Consider the following 20,471-nt stretch of genomic DNA (forward strand, 5'->3'; position numbering starts at 1 on the left):
TTTTGAGTTAAATTCAAAGCACAAACAAGTGCCAAATTTAAACTTCATTGGAACTTTTCGAAAAAAGTTACACTAGAAAAAAGTATACTACACTATACTACACTACACTACACTATACTATACTATACTATACTATACTATACTATACTATACTATACTATACTATACTATACTATACTATACTATACTATACTATACTATACTATACTATACTATACTATACTATACTATACTATACTATACTATACTATACTATACTATACTATACTATACTATACTATACTATACTATACTATACTATACTATACTATACTATGTACTATGCTATATTATGTAGCAATCCTGTGAATGATATCTGACTCAATTCCATAACGAATGTTATGGAATATTAAAAAAAAAATGTAATGAAAACTGAAAACAAAATCGGAGGGTCCTAGGTAGCAGTCATCACAACCCCCTCCTCAGCAATATACGGTATTGATAAAATAATAAAATTATTGAGCGTAGCGTAACCTGAGTAAATATGTAAATACTACGTCCAAAGATTTTATTATTTTTTAACTGATCAATACTGCATATTGCTGAGGAGATTGGCGTGATGACTGCTACCTAGGACCGTCCGAATTATTTTTCAGTTTTCATAACAGTATCTACATCATTATCTTTTTTATTCAATTAAAACATTTAACATAATTTTTTTTCACTCATTTCATTTTGAAATATTCAGTTTGAAATTTTGCTATTCTACAAGTCAAGGTTTATTATTTGATACCCATATTGAGATAGTTGTGAAAAAATATGTAATCCGCCATTTGGTAATTGCAGCCATCTTGATTTTGCATCTTTTTCAAAGTGTACTTTTATTCTACTATATGATACCCATTATAAAGTAGTTGTGAAAAAAATGTAATCCGCCATTTTGTAGCTGCGTTCATTTTGAATTTGCATATTTTCAAAAGTGTACTACTATTTCAGTTGTCAAGCCTTGTTATTTGATACCTATATTGAGGTAGTTGTGAAAAAATATGTATTTCGCCATTTTGTAGCTGCAGTCATCTTGAATTTGCATTTTCTTTCAAATTGTAGGTACTTCAATTTTACAAGTCAAGCCCTGTTATTTGATACCCATATCGAGGTAGTTGTGGAATAATATATAATCGGCCATTTTGTAACTGCGACAATCTTGGATTCACAATGATACAAAATTCCTAAAATTGTACCGAATTTTGAATCAATCTGTCAACAGGAATAGAGTCAAACTCCAATTACTAAATTTGACTCGAAAAAACTCAAACATATTGAAAACAAGTAGAGTCTGTTCGGAATCTCCTCAGCTTTGTCAGTAATATCTCACCAATCGTGAATAAAGCGTTAAATTTGGAAATCAATTATGCACAGCTAGGAATGTCATCTTGAGAGTACCTTAGGGCTCAGTTTTGGGACTGCTTTCTTTCACACTTTATAGTAGCCATTTTCATTACTGTGTTGAACATGGTAAAATGCACATCTATGCTGATGATATTCAGCTATACCTTTCTATCGATGTTAATGACCGTGGCAACGCTGTTGCAAACTGAAACAATGCTTAATCAAAAAAAATATCAGTAGCGCTATATTTGGAAGCAATGCTCATGCATGGCTTGTTGAAAATAACTTGACACGAAGTAACTAGAATTGAAAGTAATTCAAAAGATATTGTCTTGACTTTAGATGAATTGTTAAGGTTTAGGAAACATATCAGTCAAAATATTCAAAGAGCCTATGGTGCACTAAGATTACTATATCCTCACAAAATGTTTCTCAACTCACCCATATAGAAAATGTTTTGTGAGTCTTTAGTTTTATCACAATTTGATTATTGTTCCAAGGTCTATGGACCTTGTCTTGACTACAATACTTCGTCAAGAGTACAGTGTGTTCAAAACCCTGGTATTCGTTATATTTATGGAATAAGGGAGATTGAACATGTGTCCTAGGAACTTACAGAACTGAACTTGGTTACCATGAAAGATAGGTTCAAATTCCATTCAATATGTGTGTTATATCATATATATAAATACGCCTCATTTATATCGTAAAATAACATTCAGGACCGACGTACACAACGTGAATCTGGAAAACAAAAATGTAATCATCATAACACAAGACTTCAATTTTCAAGCATAAACTGCTTGAGAAAGCTATTGTATAGAGAAACTCTGGTTGCCGTTTTTGTAAAACCCTTCATAGTGAGAAACAAAATAGACGGTATCAATAAGTTTTTTCATAATATAACATTCAAAATAGCAAGGGTTGACTGGTAGAGCACCCTTGGGTGAACTCCCCTTTGGGATTTCTGAGGATCATAAGGAGTATACCATTAAAATTGAAAGGGAATATTTTTGGAAGAGATTACTTTTTGGGAAAGACAGTTTTTGATCTCGATACAGAACATGTGGGAATCTCCCAAAGAAAGGAAAGAATTAATTTCAAAAAATTCACTCAATATAAACATAGGATATCTAGCAGTGAGGATGACGGTGTTACATGTAAGTGAAATTTTTACTTAATTCATTGATTATATTGTGTAGAAATCCTGTGAATGATATCTGATTAGATTCCAGACGAATGTTTGAAGTACAAACAGAATAGAGAAAAGTGTTTTTCGTATAATTCAGCGTTCATATAAGTTTTTGTTTGGAATGTTCAATGTAGTTTTATTCCTTTCAGTTCGTGTCTGAAAGTTACTTCTTTGAATGATCTACCCATTCTCGTGTGGCTTAAATTTTTTGGAGTTGATTGCTTGCTTCCTTTCAAAGAATCCCACATTTTTTGTATCTAGGTGGAAAAATAGAAGGCCAAAAACTTTTTCCCCTGAGAATATCATGTATTATCTCATTTTTCATTAGGAATAAAGACCTGGTTATTATCATTATCGACCTTAAAGTATAAATGATTTCTGTCAGATTTTCTATGACTGATAATGATTGCAACTTTCTACATAAATATATCTCTAGCATTCTGCTATTGAGCTTTAATTTCATTTGAATAGATTTTTTATATCGACATAGAAATGTACTATAGTGAAATTACTCTTTCAGATGATTAATCTAGGTCCCGGGAACGATTTACGAGAAATGTTCATCAAGGTTCCGTTCCCACTGTCCATAAAAGTGTACCTATTCAACGTGACGAATCCAATGGAAATTCAAAATGGAGAGAAACCAATTGTCAAAGAAGTTGGACCGTTTTGCTATGAGTGAGTATTGTGTCTCACTCAATTTTTTATGAATACGTTTCAACAAGAAGATTTAGCTGTTTCAGTCAAACTCTATCATAATATTTCATATACATTTTCAACATCGACATCATCAACAATGCATATCTATATTTCATTCACTTCATCAACATTGAAGAATTTTATTCATATGTCCAATCACTGGCCCAACTTTGGATAGTGGAACAGAACCAAATACTGCTTTTAGAGAATGGAAAGAAAAAATAGACGTTACAGATTTGGATGCAGATGACACAATTTCATACAATCCAAAAGATACTTTTCTGAAGAAAACACGGCCTGGTTGTAGGACTGGCCAGGAATACATTACTATACCACATCCGATGATACTGGTGAGTCCTCTAAAAATAGCTTTTCAATATTGAAAATCCGAATGCAATTCACGTTCTGTTGAGAACATCGTCGCTTCTATCGAACCAAACTTGTTTAAACTCACTTGACTGTAACTGTCCGTCACGTTATAAGTTACTCATCTTATAATATGTGATTTGAGAATAAAGGTTGCCTTTTTAGAAGGATATGAGAACAAATGAATTGAGTTGAAGTTTTGCATTCATATGACTGAAAAAATATCACATAAAAAATTTCAAATTTGAAGAAACCTGTAAAAATAATGCTAGAGTATTCCTCTTTGTACTACAGCGAACGTTTCGTCTTATTTTGTATTATAATTAATTTTGTTCTTTCTCATGAGCACTGTATTAGATTTCTGTAATTTTTGAAAATTTTTTCATCTTTCCAATGATACATCACAATGTACCATTCACCAACAAAATTCAAAAATATAAAAAAAATATTCTAGTAGCCAATGAAATTTTGAACTGTAGTTGAAAATTGAACCAATGAATTTAAAAATTAAAATTGACACAAAAACTATAGAAACGGTACAAAAACATCGATGATGTATTCAATTTTGTTCAAGTCAGTCGATAAAATGTATGATAAATTTGGCATTTTTGCCAAAAAATGAGCTAGAATGAAATGAAAAATCGGTGTGTTGAAATTGGCATGACATTTCGAAAATCTTCGACACAATATCATTAGAGAATTTGGTAGATTGAGAAGGATAAAAATGAATCACGGCAACATATCATACAGTAATATCTTTGGAAATGAAGTTTTCCATGCATGTCTAATTTTGTTTTCGGTTCTTCTTCTTTAGTATGATTTTTGACGACAATAGGATATGGAATGTGATAAATTGATGAATGCTAACTATCGCTGATAAACTGTTTCGCTTCCGGAACCTGTCAATGAAATATTTGTTTTCGAATATTCCTTCAAAATTATTCCAGTTTTCCATAATGTTTCGTTTCTGAAAACATTCAGAACGGCATTTTGTCAGTCACATAAATACTCAACTTTCTTCAAATTTCAAAGTATCTGTATAGTTTCCGAAACAGCAGAGGTGAGAGTCGAATATGAAATATTCATGAAAGAGAAGAAAGGAGTCATTATCTTCAGTGTTCATTGAAAACTGTCAGGAAATGTGAATTCCACAATTCTTTAAATAACCTGAAATTTCCCCGCGAACTTTTTTCATTATGAAAAAAGAAAATTTTTGGGATAAACAAGTTATACAAATATTTCTAGAATTTCTCTCGCTCTGAAGTCTTCACTAACGTCATCTTCAGGAAAAAAATTTGTGTACAGACTCATTTTGCAGGGTCTAGTTAATATGGTGGTCCGGCAGAAACCAGGAGCTCTTTCCTTAGTCAACAAAGCAATAAAATCCATATATGGTAATCCCTCATCAATTTTTGTCACAGCCAAAGCGGATGATATTCTTTATGACGGAGTCATTATCAATTGCGGAGTCAGTGATTTTGCTGGGAAAGCCATTTGCAGTCAGCTGAAGGGAGCAGATATGTTGAAAAAAATTAGTGAAAATGAACTGGTGTTTTCTCTCCTTGGACCAGTAAGTTCAAATGATGAAAAAAATTAAAAAAAGAAATTATTTATTTATTTTTCTATTGTTGACTGCTACTACATTAATTCCAACTTACAGTTGGTGCTATTCCAAATCAATTTTGTTATATTACGTAACATTTTCGATTTGACTTCTATTTCATTTGGAAATATTTCGATAATTACAGTATTTTACGAAACTAACACTGATCTAGATTTCATTCTTGAAGTGATCTCATTTTTCAATGATATGATTCAAAATTCCTCAATGCCAATATGAATGAAATAATGTCATTTATGGAATTGTAGATTGCTTTTCGATCCTTTTGAGAAAATTGAAAAAGTCGAAAAAAATAAAAAGAAATCATTTTGTCAATTTGATGGAAACATATGAAATGCTTTCTGTTTGATAGAACATTGGTGACATATTTCATGAATATGATATAATATTACGGTTTTAATGATTTTGAAATACGAAACATAATGATCATTCATCTAATAACTAAATATCTTGATTAATTTTTCATTCCTACAGATGAACGGTACGTTACAAAAAAGAATCAAAGCTCGAAGAGGTACAAGGGATCACCGTGACGTAGGAAGAATTGTGGAATACGACAGTTTGAATATGATGAACGTGTGGACAACGGATGAATGTAACAAAATTGAAGGAACTGATGGCACAATTTTTCCACCTCTGATGCAATTCAGCGACGGACTTTCTTCTTTTTCTCCAAGTTTATGCAGGTAAAATGATCATTAAATTATTCAAACCTATAAAAACTCTTGATGGTAAAATTATTTACATGAGTGAAGGGAAAAATTTTGTACATGACTGATGACATTGAATGTTTTTATGATTTTTCTCTTGTTCAATATTTTGAAATTAGTTGTTACTACTTGTCAAGGCAAAAAATTGACTTCTCACGTCTTGTCTCGACTGAGTTGAGAGAAAATTTACTTCTCTTCTACACAAAAATACCAATTCTCTCGACGAGAGAAGCCGTTCTCGTCTTTTTTTTTATATTGTCTCGTTTCGACCTCTCTCAACTTCTCTCGACTTCTCTTAACGAGAAAACGTCCTTGACATTTAGAATTTATAGTAACCGGTAAGTGCCGCGTGTTTTCAAACATATTCCGAATTTGATAGTTGAAATTGAAAACTTTGGCGTAAAATAAACCTGTTCAAAACACTTTTACCACACCAGAACCAAAATACTGTCTCTTCACGTGCGTTTCCCTAAACAAATTATCTTAAAAGGGGATGACTGAAACTGTAATCTCCTGATTTTATTTCAAACTCGTTTCATTTTCAAGTTCTTGGCTCGAGAATTCAAATAATGAAAAATAATATATATTTTGTTTATTCATTTTGAGTTTTGAAATGCTTGATATTCACCTCTACAACCATATATTTTCCCTCTGTTCAAGAAGAAATCGCATCTCAAATGAGATATTGAGTGTTCATTGAGTAAAACGAAACAAACTGTTGAGTTTCATTCCACTCATTATTGAGGTCAAATTATTAGTCAAAAATGATACACCACATTCTCGAAACATTCCCAAAATAAAAAAGAATATCGAAATGAATACTCATTAATAATATAGACAACTGAAAATATCAGCTTTCTGATATTATTTCTGAAATATCTCTTCAACTTTTTGGTCTATAATCTATCTTCCCAACGAAATACGAAATCCATGTTGTCTCTGTAATGTAGTATAGTTGAACATGTGTAATGTAGTATAGTTGAACAACCCTGTATAGGCAATACCATCAGTACAAACGGCGCGCGCACCGGAATCTGTTTTTCGGACGTGTTCCTTATTGGCAGCCTATGTGTACTTGTTTTGTTACCTTCCCAAGAAAATACAGTTTGTGTTGTGAAAGTAAGAACGTAGTTTCATTTAAACATCACAGTCTCATTCCCAGTATCACTATCTTCATTTGGGTTTGAAGGGCGTCGTAGTTTTGAACTGCATCCTAACGTTTCGCCAGCACGAGTGGCTATTATTTTTAGAGGTTTATTCATCTTGAGTCAGTGGTGAATCATGAAGATGAATGAACCTCTTAACAAGCCAGCAACTCATGCTGGCGAAACGTTAGGATGCAGTCCCAAACTACGATGGCATTCAAACCCGAACGAAGATAGTAACACTGAAAATCTCGGCCGCGAAAGCCTTAACCAATTTGTGTCATTTCATTATGAAAAATCTAATGTTGTGATACCACATCTTATATAATGAAGAATATCCCGGAGAAGCCCAATGCATGGATATCTGAAACTTTTATTCAACATATTTCTGTTAACCTTACTCCTTTATCACAAACTTCTACTGGTAGCTTGATGTCGCACACACTGTATACGGTAAACATGGCTGCTGATTTAATTTTCATGTTGGTTTTTATTGTATATGTCAGTAATCCGTATAACTTGTAAGTATTTCAGCGGTTGGAGAAGTTTGAAGTATTTAGACTGTAGAGGCAAAAGTTGATCGCCAAATATTGAACATTATTTGAATTGAAGGGGTTATATTTTAAGTAGTGATTAATTTTTGGGAAAGAAAGTTTTTGGCTCTCTACTACTCCATTTTGATACAAAAAAAAATTGAAATCTTGCAAAGAAAGGAAGGAAGTAATCAATTTGAAAATAAGTAACTGTATACATGGATGTGTGGATCATGCAAAGAAGCAACTTTCAGAAACAAACTGGAAGAGAGCCCTGAAAACATTGAATTACACGAAAGAAAAAATCCGTTCGAAACAAATACTCTTACATGAAAACTGAATTATACAGAAGATACTTTTTTCTCTACTCAGTTTGTATTCCAAACATTCGTTATGGATGTTTGAAGGTGATTGACAATGTTTCATGATGAATTTCACTAGTTCGGACTTCCATTGTCTAATATATAAAAGAATAGTACTAAAGTTTTTTCCCAACACCATATCGTTATTTTTAACACCTCGATACGTGTTTCGATCACCAAGTGATCATCTTCAAAGAGGAACAATAAAACTAGAAACTAATGCGAGCTAACCCTATTTATGCTATATAGGTATCCCATACAGGTAAACCGTCCAGGCGTATACCACCTATACAGGTATACCAACCTAAATTAATTTTACAATTTTGCCTTATCTATTATTTTACAATATATGTTTATATAAAACAATTTTCAGCTATATAAAAATTAATTTCACAATATTGCCTATTCAAATTAATTTTTGCAATGTGTCCTTATGTAGTAATCAGTAAACCAAACAACATTACTTTATTTTAACAAGCTATATAGTTATGCTCTTTGGTATAGGTCCGGCATCGTTATTCATAATATTATTGTGTTTAATTATTTCTACACTCTCATAGGTATCTAGTTGCCTGTTGTTTTTAACTTGTCTAACTAATCTCAATGAACTGAAGTCTATGGAATGGTTTTGTTGCAAAATATGATGGGCGAGTGCTGATTTTTCAGGTCTTCCATATTTTAAGTGTGTTCCTTATATCTTACTTTGATAGATCTTTTTGTCTGTCCATAATATTTTGCATCGCAGTCCTTACATTCAATTTCGTAAATTCCAGACTTTTCCGTATTCTCGACTTTGTCTTTTGGACTTCCCAAAAGGCTCTGTAGTGTATGACTTCTTTTAAAAACCACCTTCATACCTAGTTCCTTGAAAATCTTTTCAAATTTCCTCGTATATTGGTGGTATGGAACTGAGATGTATTTATCTTGGTTTTTGTCCTTTCTGAAAGTCGAGATTTCGTTAACCTTAACTTCTTCTTCCTTATCATGTCATCTACAATACCCTTCGAGAAACCGTTAGTGGCTGCTATTTCCTGTATTGTACGTCTTTTTTTTGTGAACCTATCACGTTTGTGCTGTCCACAGTGATGTGAACTGTCAGGAATATACCTGCACGTGCTTGTTTCTTTTCTAAATGTACCGTATTCCAACCCTCCATATTGGCTCCTCATTATCAAAACGGTCATCTCCCACTGAACCAGTGAAGCGGAAAAGTGGAGATGAGTGAAAGTACTTGAGAGACCCATTAATAGTCATCTCTCGGAAGAATCAGTCCAGTCATCACCCGAAGACGACTGTGGATACCAACAATCAAAACGTAGTGAACTAACTTGGTTTGAAATCTCTCAAATTTTTTATTTTTATCTTTATTTTCATTTTGTATTTCTATACTTTTATTTTCTGATCGATTGTTCTATTTTTACTTCTATTTTATTTCACTATTATTTCATTTCAGTTTTTTTGCTTAAGCCCTCCTGAAACAGCTACTTTCTCATAAACATTGAATTGAATGAAAGAAAAAAATTCTTTCGAAACTAATACTTTTACATGAACACTGAATTATACAGAAGATACTTTTTTCTACTCAGTTTGTTTTCCAAATATTCGTTATTGAATGAAATAAGTTATCATTCACATGAGTTCGACTTTAAATGAATGGTAACAAATTGCACTTACATGGAACATTGTCGTCCTCACTGGTTGGGATTCAATCAAATAGGTGAATGAATGTCATTACGATGTCATCGATGACATTAGTAGATCAAATTCCTTCCGTGACATTGAAAAATCGTAATTCATGAATGAATTGTGTGTATTTTCTATAATGTTATCCAGATTGGTACTGAAAAGACCTAAGGCAAGTGTTTTACGGCGAAACATCGAGGTCTACCAGTGAGGATGACAGTGTTCCATGTAAGTTTAATTTGTTAACATTCATTTAAAGTAGAACTCCTGTGAATGATATCTGATTTCATTTCATAACGAGTGTTTGGAATACAAACTGAGTATTTGTTTCGAAAGAATTTTTTTCTTTCGTATAATTCAATATTTATATGAAAGTAGCCGTTTCAGGAGGGTTTCTTCCAGTTTGTGTCTGAAAGTTGCTTCTTTGCATGATCTTCAAATCCATCTATAGACTTACTTATTTTCAAATTGATCACTTCCTTCCTTTCTTTGGAAGATTTCCATATTTTTTTGTATCAAGATGGAGTAGTAGAAAGCCAAAAACTTTCTTTCACAAAAATCGAACATTATATTTTATCATTTAGTGTACATGAGGGCGTTACGGAAACATCTCAATAGCACTATTGCTGGCCAAGTAGAAACATCACATACTATATCAAAGAGAAATTTAAAAAATATATTTTTTTTTGTCAAGATCAAAATTGAAAATGAAATTGCTCTCAGAAAGCTTTGCATGAAACTTCATTTGTTTTTTCTTGTCAAGAGAGGACTCTTTCGTCTTATGTTGTTTCAATCAAGATGATTCGATCTTTTTTTGTCTAGACAAGTTCGAGACAAGTCAAGATACGACAATATCTTTTAATATCGGCAAAACTATTTGAAATGCAATGACACTAATTTGTTTTTTATGAAAATGATAAATTGAAAATGACTGATAATAGTTAAAACCAGGTTAACTTATTGTTTTTTGTAAATTTCAGGTCTCTTCTGGCATTTTTTGTGAAGAAAACCAAATATGATGGTATCCCCTGCGGAGAGTACACAGCAAACCTAGGAGACATGTCCACGAATGAAAAGGAGAAATGTTACTGCACAACACCAGACACATGTCTCAAAAAGGGAATGATGGATCTTTTTAAATGTTCAGGAGTACCGATATATGTTTCGTTGCCTCATTTTTATGAAAGCGATGAAAGCTATTTGAGAGGAGTCAAAGGATTGTCTCCAAATAAAACGAAGCATGCAATTAGGATCTTGTTTGAAAGGGTATAACTTGAGTTTGTTGGCTATAAAATTTACCGAAGTTCAAATACTTGATCGAAATTAGTGTTCATAATGACTAAAAAAACTGTTCTGTTACTTGAAACCAGTATTGTGGTATTATTATTGCTAATCATATCTCAATTTTTTCAAAGGAAGTTCCAAGAACGATAAGAAAAAGAGGTATTGATCAATTACTATGAAATAAGCCTACTGAATGTATATTAATATTGTCGTACACATGAAACAAGCACTTTTTCCAATCACCAGAAATGTAATACTCGTCTTGATGCGTTTGGATTGAAAAAAAAACTAATCAGTTTTCTCATCGAGAAGAGTATTGCAGTTCTGGTGATTGGAAAAAGTGCTTGTTTTAGATTTATTTAACACCAGAGGTTTCAGTTTCAGCTTTCATTTTTGAAGTTTATATTTCACTTGTATTTTGTTTCGAAAATTTACTGAAAAGAATGGTGGATGAGTAGGAAGGATTACTTGAAATGTAATAATATTCCATCGCTTTGGCATGCATATACAGGGTGTAACATAAGTACCTTAAACTATTCAATTGGCGTATCCCTGAGGCAATTTTAGGAAAAAAAGTCTATATGAACTTGTGTCCGAAAATGCTTCGATTCAGAGATACGGGGTGTTGAAATTTAATTTTTTTGTTCGCTTTTTGAAAATAACTCTTGCAAAAAATAAGTAATTTTCATGAAATTCGGTACCCGGGGTTTTTTTGACTTGGGAAATCATAATTTCGTATTAATTTCCATGTAACATCTAGAGGGCGCTCCGTACGCTGTCATTATTTATTTCAAATTGCCCTAACTTTTTTGACAGTGAACTTTTGGTACTTTTCATGAGAAAACCTAATTCCTACACCTTTTCCAGGTAACAAAAGTTCATCCCCACAACAACGCTGGAGGTGATCGTTTACGAGATATTTACAATTTTCTAAATTGATGCATATTACTTTATAGCCAAATTTGATTTTAATAATTTTTGTCACTCTCCGCTTGTAAATTAAGTTAATTAAATCGAGTAGGCTATGAAACTTTGTTTATAAAAATAGAAGTTCGCTGTCACATTTTAAACTATTAATTGACAAATTCACTGTTCGGACTTTATGAAATGATTTTTTGGTACCATGTGTGACTTTACGAATGCTGAAATGGCTGATATGGTTTTTGCATACGGCTTGGCTGACGGAAATTCAAGCGAGGCCAGACGCATATATCAGGAAAAGTATCCCTGTTATGTATGTTCGATATTAATTTGAACATCAAACAAACATACATTTAAATAGGAAATAATAATACACAGCTTCAATTCGAACTTACTATATTGACGGCCAAATACATACTACTGATATATATATATATATATATATATATATATATATATATATATATATATATATATATATAAAAACATCTGGGACTTTTTACAAAGAACCGTTAAGGGTATCTTACATTTCCCCCCTTTAAAAGTCGTAACCACCCGATACCTTAATAACCAAGTCTGTCAGGTTGACTTATTTTACTACGGCGTCGTAACACTCGCGTATTATCACTAGTCTCTGATATAACAGTTTCACTATTAGTTTCTAATTCACCTTGATGCGATTCGTCCCGAGTTACTACACTAATATCTTTATATACATTATTTACATCTAAATCAGAGCGTGGAATGATAGATACTGTTTCTTTATCAACATGATCTTCATTTTGTTTACTTGTCGAATTTCTTTGTTTAAGTTGATCTATGTGACGCTTCCAGATCATTCCATCTTCTGATTTAACTATATAAGTTCTACCACCACGAATAATTTCAATAACCCCGGTACACCATTCCTGCTTATTTGGTCTGAAATCGCGTACCCAAACCTGGTCACCTTTATTGAAATACGTTTTTCTGTTTCCTCGATAATACTGTTGTTGTTTCAGTTGTTTATTTTGTATTACTAGATTTGTTGAAGGCATCAACAAGTCAAATTTATTTCGCATATTCCTCCCCAATAATATTTTTGACGGAGTTTCGCCGGTAGTAGTATGCGGTGTGTTTCTATAATGAAACAGAAAACGTTGTATTATTAAATTTATATCTGCATTTTTATTTTCATTCTTAGCTTTCAGGATGGCTCTTTTTAAAATTTTAACCGCACTTTCAGCTAACCCGTTTGTTGACGGATGATAGGGAGCACCAGTTAAATGTTTCACACCGCTCAACCTTAAAAAAATTTGAAATTCATCAGACATAAAGGTGGTTGCATTATCTGTGCAAAGGTGAAAAGGTAAACCAAATCTACTGAATATTTCGCGAAATATTTTAATGGTACTAGATGCTGTTATGTCTCGCATTTGAAAACACTCTAACCACTTCGATGTTGCATCTTCTATCACTAAAAATTGTTTATTAAATACTGGTCCGAAAAAATCGGCATGCAACCTAGTCCACGGTTGTTCTGGGCACCTCCAGGTTGACAAATATGATTTAGGCGGATTATTTGAATAAACAGCACAAGAATCACAATGTTTTGCCCGATCTTCAATTTGTTTATCAATTGACGGCCACCAAACATAAGATCTTGCAAGGGACTTCATTTTTACAACACCCATATGCGAGCTATGTAATTCTTGTAAAATTGAAGTTTGAAATTTTTTTGGAATTATCAACCTGGAACCCCACATTAAACAATTTTGTTCGACAGAAATTTCATTTTTTCTGCGAAAAAATGGTTGAAATTCATTAGATGGACAGCTTGCAGGCCAACCCTCTCTAACAAAGAACAAAATTTTACTGAGAATCTGATCAATTGCTGTTGCTTGTTTTATTAACTTTACATCTAAAGGAAAATCCGATTCTTCAATAAAATTTAAATACGATATGTTACTGTTGAACCGAAAAATCGATAACCAATTACTTTCTTCGTCTTTTGAGGAATTTATGGGCAGCCTAGATAAAAAATCTGCAACATTATCACTACTTTTCACGTACACTATGTCGTAGGAAAAAGCTGATAAAATGTATGCCCATCTTTGCAATCTATTCGCAGCAAAAACCGGCAACCCTTTTTTGTCACCAAAAATTGCTAACAGAGGTTTGTGATCCGTGTACAAAACAAACCGTTGGCCGTAAATATATTGAAAAAATTTCTTTACTCCAAAAATAATAGCTAAAGCCTCTTTTTCAATTTGTGAATATTTTATTTCACTAGTCGTCAGTAACCTTGAAGCAAAAGCAATTGGCCTTTCAGAGTTATCTTTATAAATATGGGAGATTGTTGCGCCTAGAGCAAATTGAGAAGCGTCTACGCTTAGTTTAATTTTTTCCTCTGGATTGAAATGTGCCAGAACCGAGGAAGAGACCAATAACTTTTTTGCTTCTTCAAAGCTTTTATTACACTCTTCATTCCATTCCCAACTTGCACCTTTTTTCAATAACCTATAAAGTGGCTTCAAAATTTGAGAAGCATTTTTCATGAATTTACAATAAAAATTCAACATACCTAAAAAAGATTTTAGTTCAGTTACAGTTTCAGGAATTTTTGCCTTTTCAATTGCTACTACACGTTCATCTAAAGTATGTAGTCCGTTTTTATCTATTACATGACCAAGATATTTGACAGAATTTTTGAAGAAAAAGCATTTTTCTTTTTTTACCTTCAAGCCGCATTCTTGAAGTCGTTTAAAAACTTTTTCCAATCTATCGAGATGCTCTCTATCAGTCCTTCCCGTTATTACTATATCGTCGAGGAAACAGACAACTCCTGGAAAAATAAACATCTGCTCCATGATATTTTGGAAAATGAATGGGGCGCTTGAAATTCCGTAGGGTAGTCTTGTATACGAAAAAAGACCTTTGTGAGTTGTAATAGTGACTAATTCTCTAGAATTTTCTGACAATAAAACTTGCTGATAAGCATCAGAAAGATCAATTTTTGAGAATTTGTCACCTCCTTGCAACTGAGAAAAAAGATATTCTACTCTTGGAAGAGGAAAATGTTGAACAACTAAATTAGGATTCAGTGTAATTTTAAAATCTCCACACAAACGAACCGATCCGTTTTGCTTTAAAACTGGTACAACGGGCGTGGCCCATTCTGAGAATTCAGTTGGTATTAAAACTTTATTTTTAACTAATCTCTCAATTTCCGTTTCTACTTTCGGTTTTAATGCAAAAGGAACTGGTCGTGGTTTACAAAATTTTGGGATGGCTCCCTCTTTCAGTTTCAAAGAAATTTTAAATTTATTGAATGTTCCCAAATTATTGTCAAAAATTTCATTGTATTTATTGATCAGAGAATTGACTTCTGTTGAAGAACTAAGGTCAGAAAAATTCAGTATATTATAATCTAATGATGAATTTGTATCAACATGATTTTCCTTAACCTTACATAAACCTAAATTCAGCATTTTCAACCCATTTCTACCTATGAGTGGAGGACCACCATTTTTTACCACATAAGTTTTTAATATATGTTTTTCACCTTCATAAAATATTTCTAAGTTCAAAAATCCCATAGGTTGAAATGTGACACCTACATAATCTCTTAGCGACAAATCGCTTTTGAACAGCGTTTTACTACTAAAATGCTTTAAATATAATTTTTCGGAAATGGCAGAATGGGCAAATCCTGAGTCAACTTCAAAACTAATTGGGATATTATCAACTCTTAAATTAATAAAAAATGGTTGTACATTTCCATTACTGTCAATATCAGTATCAAAATTACTTAAATTTAATATTGATTGATCGAAATTACAGTTATTCACAGAATTGGATTTGAAATCTGATAAATTAAAAATTGACTGATCTGAATCTATATCTGTTTGACATTCAGTTACGCTTAAATATTTGTTTGATGTCGATTTGCATTGTGGCGCCAAATGACCTTTTTTACCACATTTATGGCAATTACAATTTTTGAAAGCACAATCACTTGCCTTATGATTACTGCGACCACAAACGAAACAACATACCTTCGTTGAAAAACGTTTATTTTGACTCACCCTTGGATTCTTCAAATTATTCTTACCAGTCGCACCACTGCTTCCTTGGACCGTATCACTACGTTGTTGGTTGACGTTACTTGTCGACCTTCCTTTTGACTGGGATCTATGAAAGTTTAGGGGATCTGCGGGCTCTTGTTTAATGCATACCTTTTCTCTGAATAAATGCTCCTTCAGCGCCGATTCCTTGGACAGCGCAATTTTCAACACTGACTTCAAAGTGACCTTTACGTCTGAAGCATCCTCTTCAAATAGCCGATCCATAATATCTTTATCAGCGATTCCAATGACAAATATATCACGCAATATAATCTGAAGTTCCGTGCCGAAGTTACATTTGGAAGCTAAACTTTTAACACGTGCTTCCCAATCACCGACACTTTCGTTTTCACTTTTACGGGCAGAAAATAATTTTAATCTTTCTGCGAAATAGGATTTTACAGGTGTCAAATGTTCATTCATCAGTGTAACCAGATCTTCGAAAGATTTTGCTTCCAGAAGATTCGGTACACATAAATTACGCACTAATTTATAGCAGTCTTCCGATAGTGTGTTCAGAAGTATAGCCTTTTTACGCTTAGCGTCCACTATGTCGTTGGCAATGAAAAATTGTTGGAGTCTCTCTTGAAAAACCGAAAAATCAGAACTGCTCGGATCGAAGGTTTCCAAGGTCCCGAGAAACCCGAAACACTTTTGACTTCCACTATCACCTGGCATTTTTATTTCGTGAATTCCACTAAATAAAAAAAAATCACACTATTTTTCCAATGAGTACGTGAATTCCAAATATCCTCGTCGCCAATAATGTTATGTATGTTCGATATTAATTTGAACATCAAACAAACATACATTTAAATAGGAAATAATAATACACAGCTTCAATTCGAACTTACTATATTGACGGCCAAATACATACTACTGATATATATATATATATATATATATATATATATATATATATATATATATATATATATATATATATATATATATATATATATATATATATATATATAAAAACATCTGGGACTTTTTACAAAGAACCGTTAAGGGTATCTTACAATCCCCAACGCGTACTCCTTGTGCAGCAACATTTGCGGATTTTTTCCGGCGACTTTCCGGATTTGGAAGCTTTATAACAAATTCTGCAGTAGGACGGCCACGGACTACAAGAACTGTAGAATTCGAGGAGGCGATTCTCGAAGAAATTAGTGAACATCCAGAGACAAGTACAAGAAAAATCAGTAAAGCTTCAAATGTGAGTCACATGATAGTTTACAGAATTTTATAGGAACAGCAATTATATACTTATCATATTAAGCGTGTCCAGGCACTTTCGCTACGTGATTTCCAACCACGTATCGAATTTGCTCAATGAGTCAAAGATGAAGCTAATTTTTCAAGAAATGGTATCATGAACTTTCATAACAACCACATCTGGGGGGAAGATAACCCACATGCGATAACGCAAACTCATTTCCAAGACAGATTCTCTTTTGATATATGGGGATTATTTGATTGGGCCTTATTTTCTTCCCTTACGTTTGGCTGGAGATCCTTACCTACATTTTTTGGAACACGAGCTTCCCCAACTTATGGAAGATGTTCCCATTGGTCTCCGAAATCACTCTTGGTTTATGCTCGATGGAGCTCCTGCTCATTTCATTGTGATAGCAAAACATTTTCAGATGTAGCATATCCCCAACGATGGATAGGAGGAGGCACTGAGCTGGCAACCGAGGTCACCGGACCTCAATCCCGTCGATTTTTTCTTTTGGGGACACTAGTGTATGCTAGTTCTATTGAAAACGAGGAAATGCTGAGGGATCGCAAAATAGCTTGCTGCGAAACGATAAGAAACACTCTGGGAATTCTTTGATGAGGAGAGCAGAAGCTTGTATTACTGTTGGAGGTCGTCACTTTGAACAGTTATTGTAATAGTTGTTTCGTTAAATTTTTGTATGTTCATTTTCCCAATAAATAACATAGTACTTCTCCGAATTGTTTTTTTACAAACTCTGAAATGTAGCACTTTCTAATTGAATAACTGAACCTGACAATTTTTTTTAATTTGGTTTGATAATGCTCAGCTTAGAAGAAGTCTGTACGGGTATACTGCGTATAAAGTTTGATGAAAATAACTGAAATTGCAAAAAAAAATTCGAAAACGAATTATTCTTTGTTGAACATTTTATAGGGAAAAGTTGTTTATTTTGACGGGATCCACAACATTCTTAGTTTTCGTAATGTTCTCAGCAACTTCACTCAGCGCCCTAGGAGCTAAGTAATAAGCATCGATATAGAAAATTGTAAATATCTCAAAAACGATCAGATTCAGCGTTGCTGAGGAGATGTACCTTTTTTACTTGAAAAAGGTGTGAGAATCCTGTTTTTTATGAGAAGTACCAAAAGTTTATTGTCAAAAAAGTTAAGGCAATTTGAAATAAATAATGACAGCGTATGCAGCGCCCTCTACATGTTACATGAAAATTAATACGAAATTATGATTTTCTACGTGAAAAAAACCACGGGTACGGAATTCCATGCAAATAACTTATTTTTTGCAAGAGTTATATTCAAAAAGGTAACAAACAAATTCAATTTCAACACCCCGTATCTCCGAAACGAAACATTTTTGGACATAAGTTTATATGTACTTTTTTTCTCAAAATTGTCTCAGGAATACGTCACTTGAATATTTCAACGTACTTATATTACACCCTGTATAATAGTGCCGTTGCCATATCTGATAATTTTGCTAATGTTTCAAGTAAAATTTATATTTTATTTGATGCAGTACTTTTTCCAGCCATCTCTTTTCTTTTCTATTTAGTGCAATCTTGGTCACTCTCTTATTTTGTAATCTGTTGACAAGTCTCACGTACAGTGAGTTTCAAAAAGTGTGCACTATATGGAAAACTTTTTTATTATCAATTTGTCAGAAAATTTTATTACAGGTAGAAGTTGGTGCATTGCGGGAAACTTGAGGCGTTTTCTGGCGCTCATGTTTTCAAAACTTATTCGTCTGTGATTCGAATACATTAATTCTGTCGTTGAAACGATGACGTCACATCAACTATGATTTTAAACGTATTCATGATGATTCATGAGTTTGGTTATGAAACGGAATTTGACGTAACGTTACGTCAGTTGTCACATTCTGCTTCATTTTGATAGTTATAGTTTGTAAAGTGGTGAAAACTCTGTATAAAATACGTTGTAAGGATGTACAAAATGAAGCTGGGAAATTCTATCTGATTCTAATTGAGGCTGCAGAGAACTGAAATTTTGTTTTTTTGTTTTTTGTTTAAATTTGAAAATAATATTCAGACTCGAAATAACAGCCACCTAAGTAACAAATCGAAATATATTCATTTTTAATAGTTCTAGCCTCATAAAGAGAACTGGTATCTCATATTTGCCTGATAATACTATAATCATATTTCATTACGAAATCTAATCCAATTCATTATTGTAAAGTATATCGATGTTTGTTGAAAATGGTTCAAATTTTCACTCGCTTTTTGGTGCAAAATTGATATTTCACTCTGTATGTATGTCCATAATAACTTTCAGTATGATTTAATGACAAGAAATGGTTGACTGAATTAATTAATGCCTGAATCTGTCATCCAGATATCAGAGGAATGAAAGGAAACACAAAAAGTTCTAACATTTTATCGCCTCTTTTTCTGCGTAGCGTCCACTTTTTCTGGTGTCTACAATGCAGAACAATTTGATCAGTCCAGTTAATAGTATCCACTAACGTATTCAATTTTCTCGAACAATTATGATATATCGTTGGTTGAGAAATAACAAGAGCTGTCAGTTGAACGACAAAAAACATGGGGTTGCTATTTGAAAAACAAAAGTTAGGGGTGGTTTCGCAGGGGTTGCTCGCGAGGGGGTGGATTTTGCTCTGCTACATGAAAGTGCTGGTGGTCTTCTATGATATACATATTTTTTTTCAATTTTTTTCTGCAGGTGACTGAGATATCTGCTGGCCTAAAAGCTCTGGGACACCCGGTATATGCGTATTGCATTTGTAGCAGCTGACTCTGTGTTCTGTTTCATTTGTATTCTGTAGGGTTTATTGAATACAAACCCAATTGAATCCCTGGTTGCCTGCAGCACAGGTTGCACAGTAAGCGCTCCTCGCCGTAGACTGAGCGTCAATTGACCCATTCCTACTTCGAGTTTTACACCAGCCGTGCGCAATCGTAACATTGCCATTAACGCAACCTCCTCAACGTACAGGTCCAGAGGGACCAGTAATTAATTCCATTGCCGCGGTTGGTGTTGTTCTCATGGCTTCTGTGATGTTTGAACAAGCCGATCGCTGAATTTGAAATAATTGTTGGATGTCCGTTGCTTGTAGAACTTTCAGTTCCCATGCAATGGATCCGTACGTTAACATTGATCTTATTATTGTAGTGTAGATACAGGTGACCACACGTGGTGAAAGACCCCATGCGCATCCCACTGTTCTCCGACATTGCTCATAAGCCACACATGCTCTT

At 33.3% G+C, this 20,471-nt stretch overlaps 1 protein-coding gene across 2 annotated transcripts in view; it reads left to right on the forward strand.

Moving 5' to 3' along the window:
• The window catches only part of LOC111507454 (sensory neuron membrane protein 1), a 42,861-nt gene that overhangs the window by 15,021 nt on the left and 7,369 nt on the right, over window positions 1–20,471 (forward strand). For both annotated transcript variants that reach the window (XM_074185217.1, XM_074185218.1), the window contains exons 2-6: window positions 3,081–3,238; window positions 3,465–3,609; window positions 4,944–5,195; window positions 5,721–5,932; window positions 10,660–10,945. In XM_074185217.1, coding sequence (XP_074041318.1) covers window positions 3,081–3,238; window positions 3,465–3,609; window positions 4,944–5,195; window positions 5,721–5,932; window positions 10,660–10,945 — 1,053 coding nt within the window. The remainder of the gene's footprint in view (window positions 1–3,080; window positions 3,239–3,464; window positions 3,610–4,943; window positions 5,196–5,720; window positions 5,933–10,659; window positions 10,946–20,471) is intronic.

Source organism: Leptinotarsa decemlineata, unplaced genomic scaffold (assembly GCF_025532065.1).
Source record: "Leptinotarsa decemlineata unplaced genomic scaffold, Ldec_3_MD MMD2_tig00026369_RagTag_RagTag, whole genome shotgun sequence".
Lineage (NCBI taxonomy): Eukaryota > Metazoa > Arthropoda > Insecta > Coleoptera > Chrysomelidae > Leptinotarsa > Leptinotarsa decemlineata.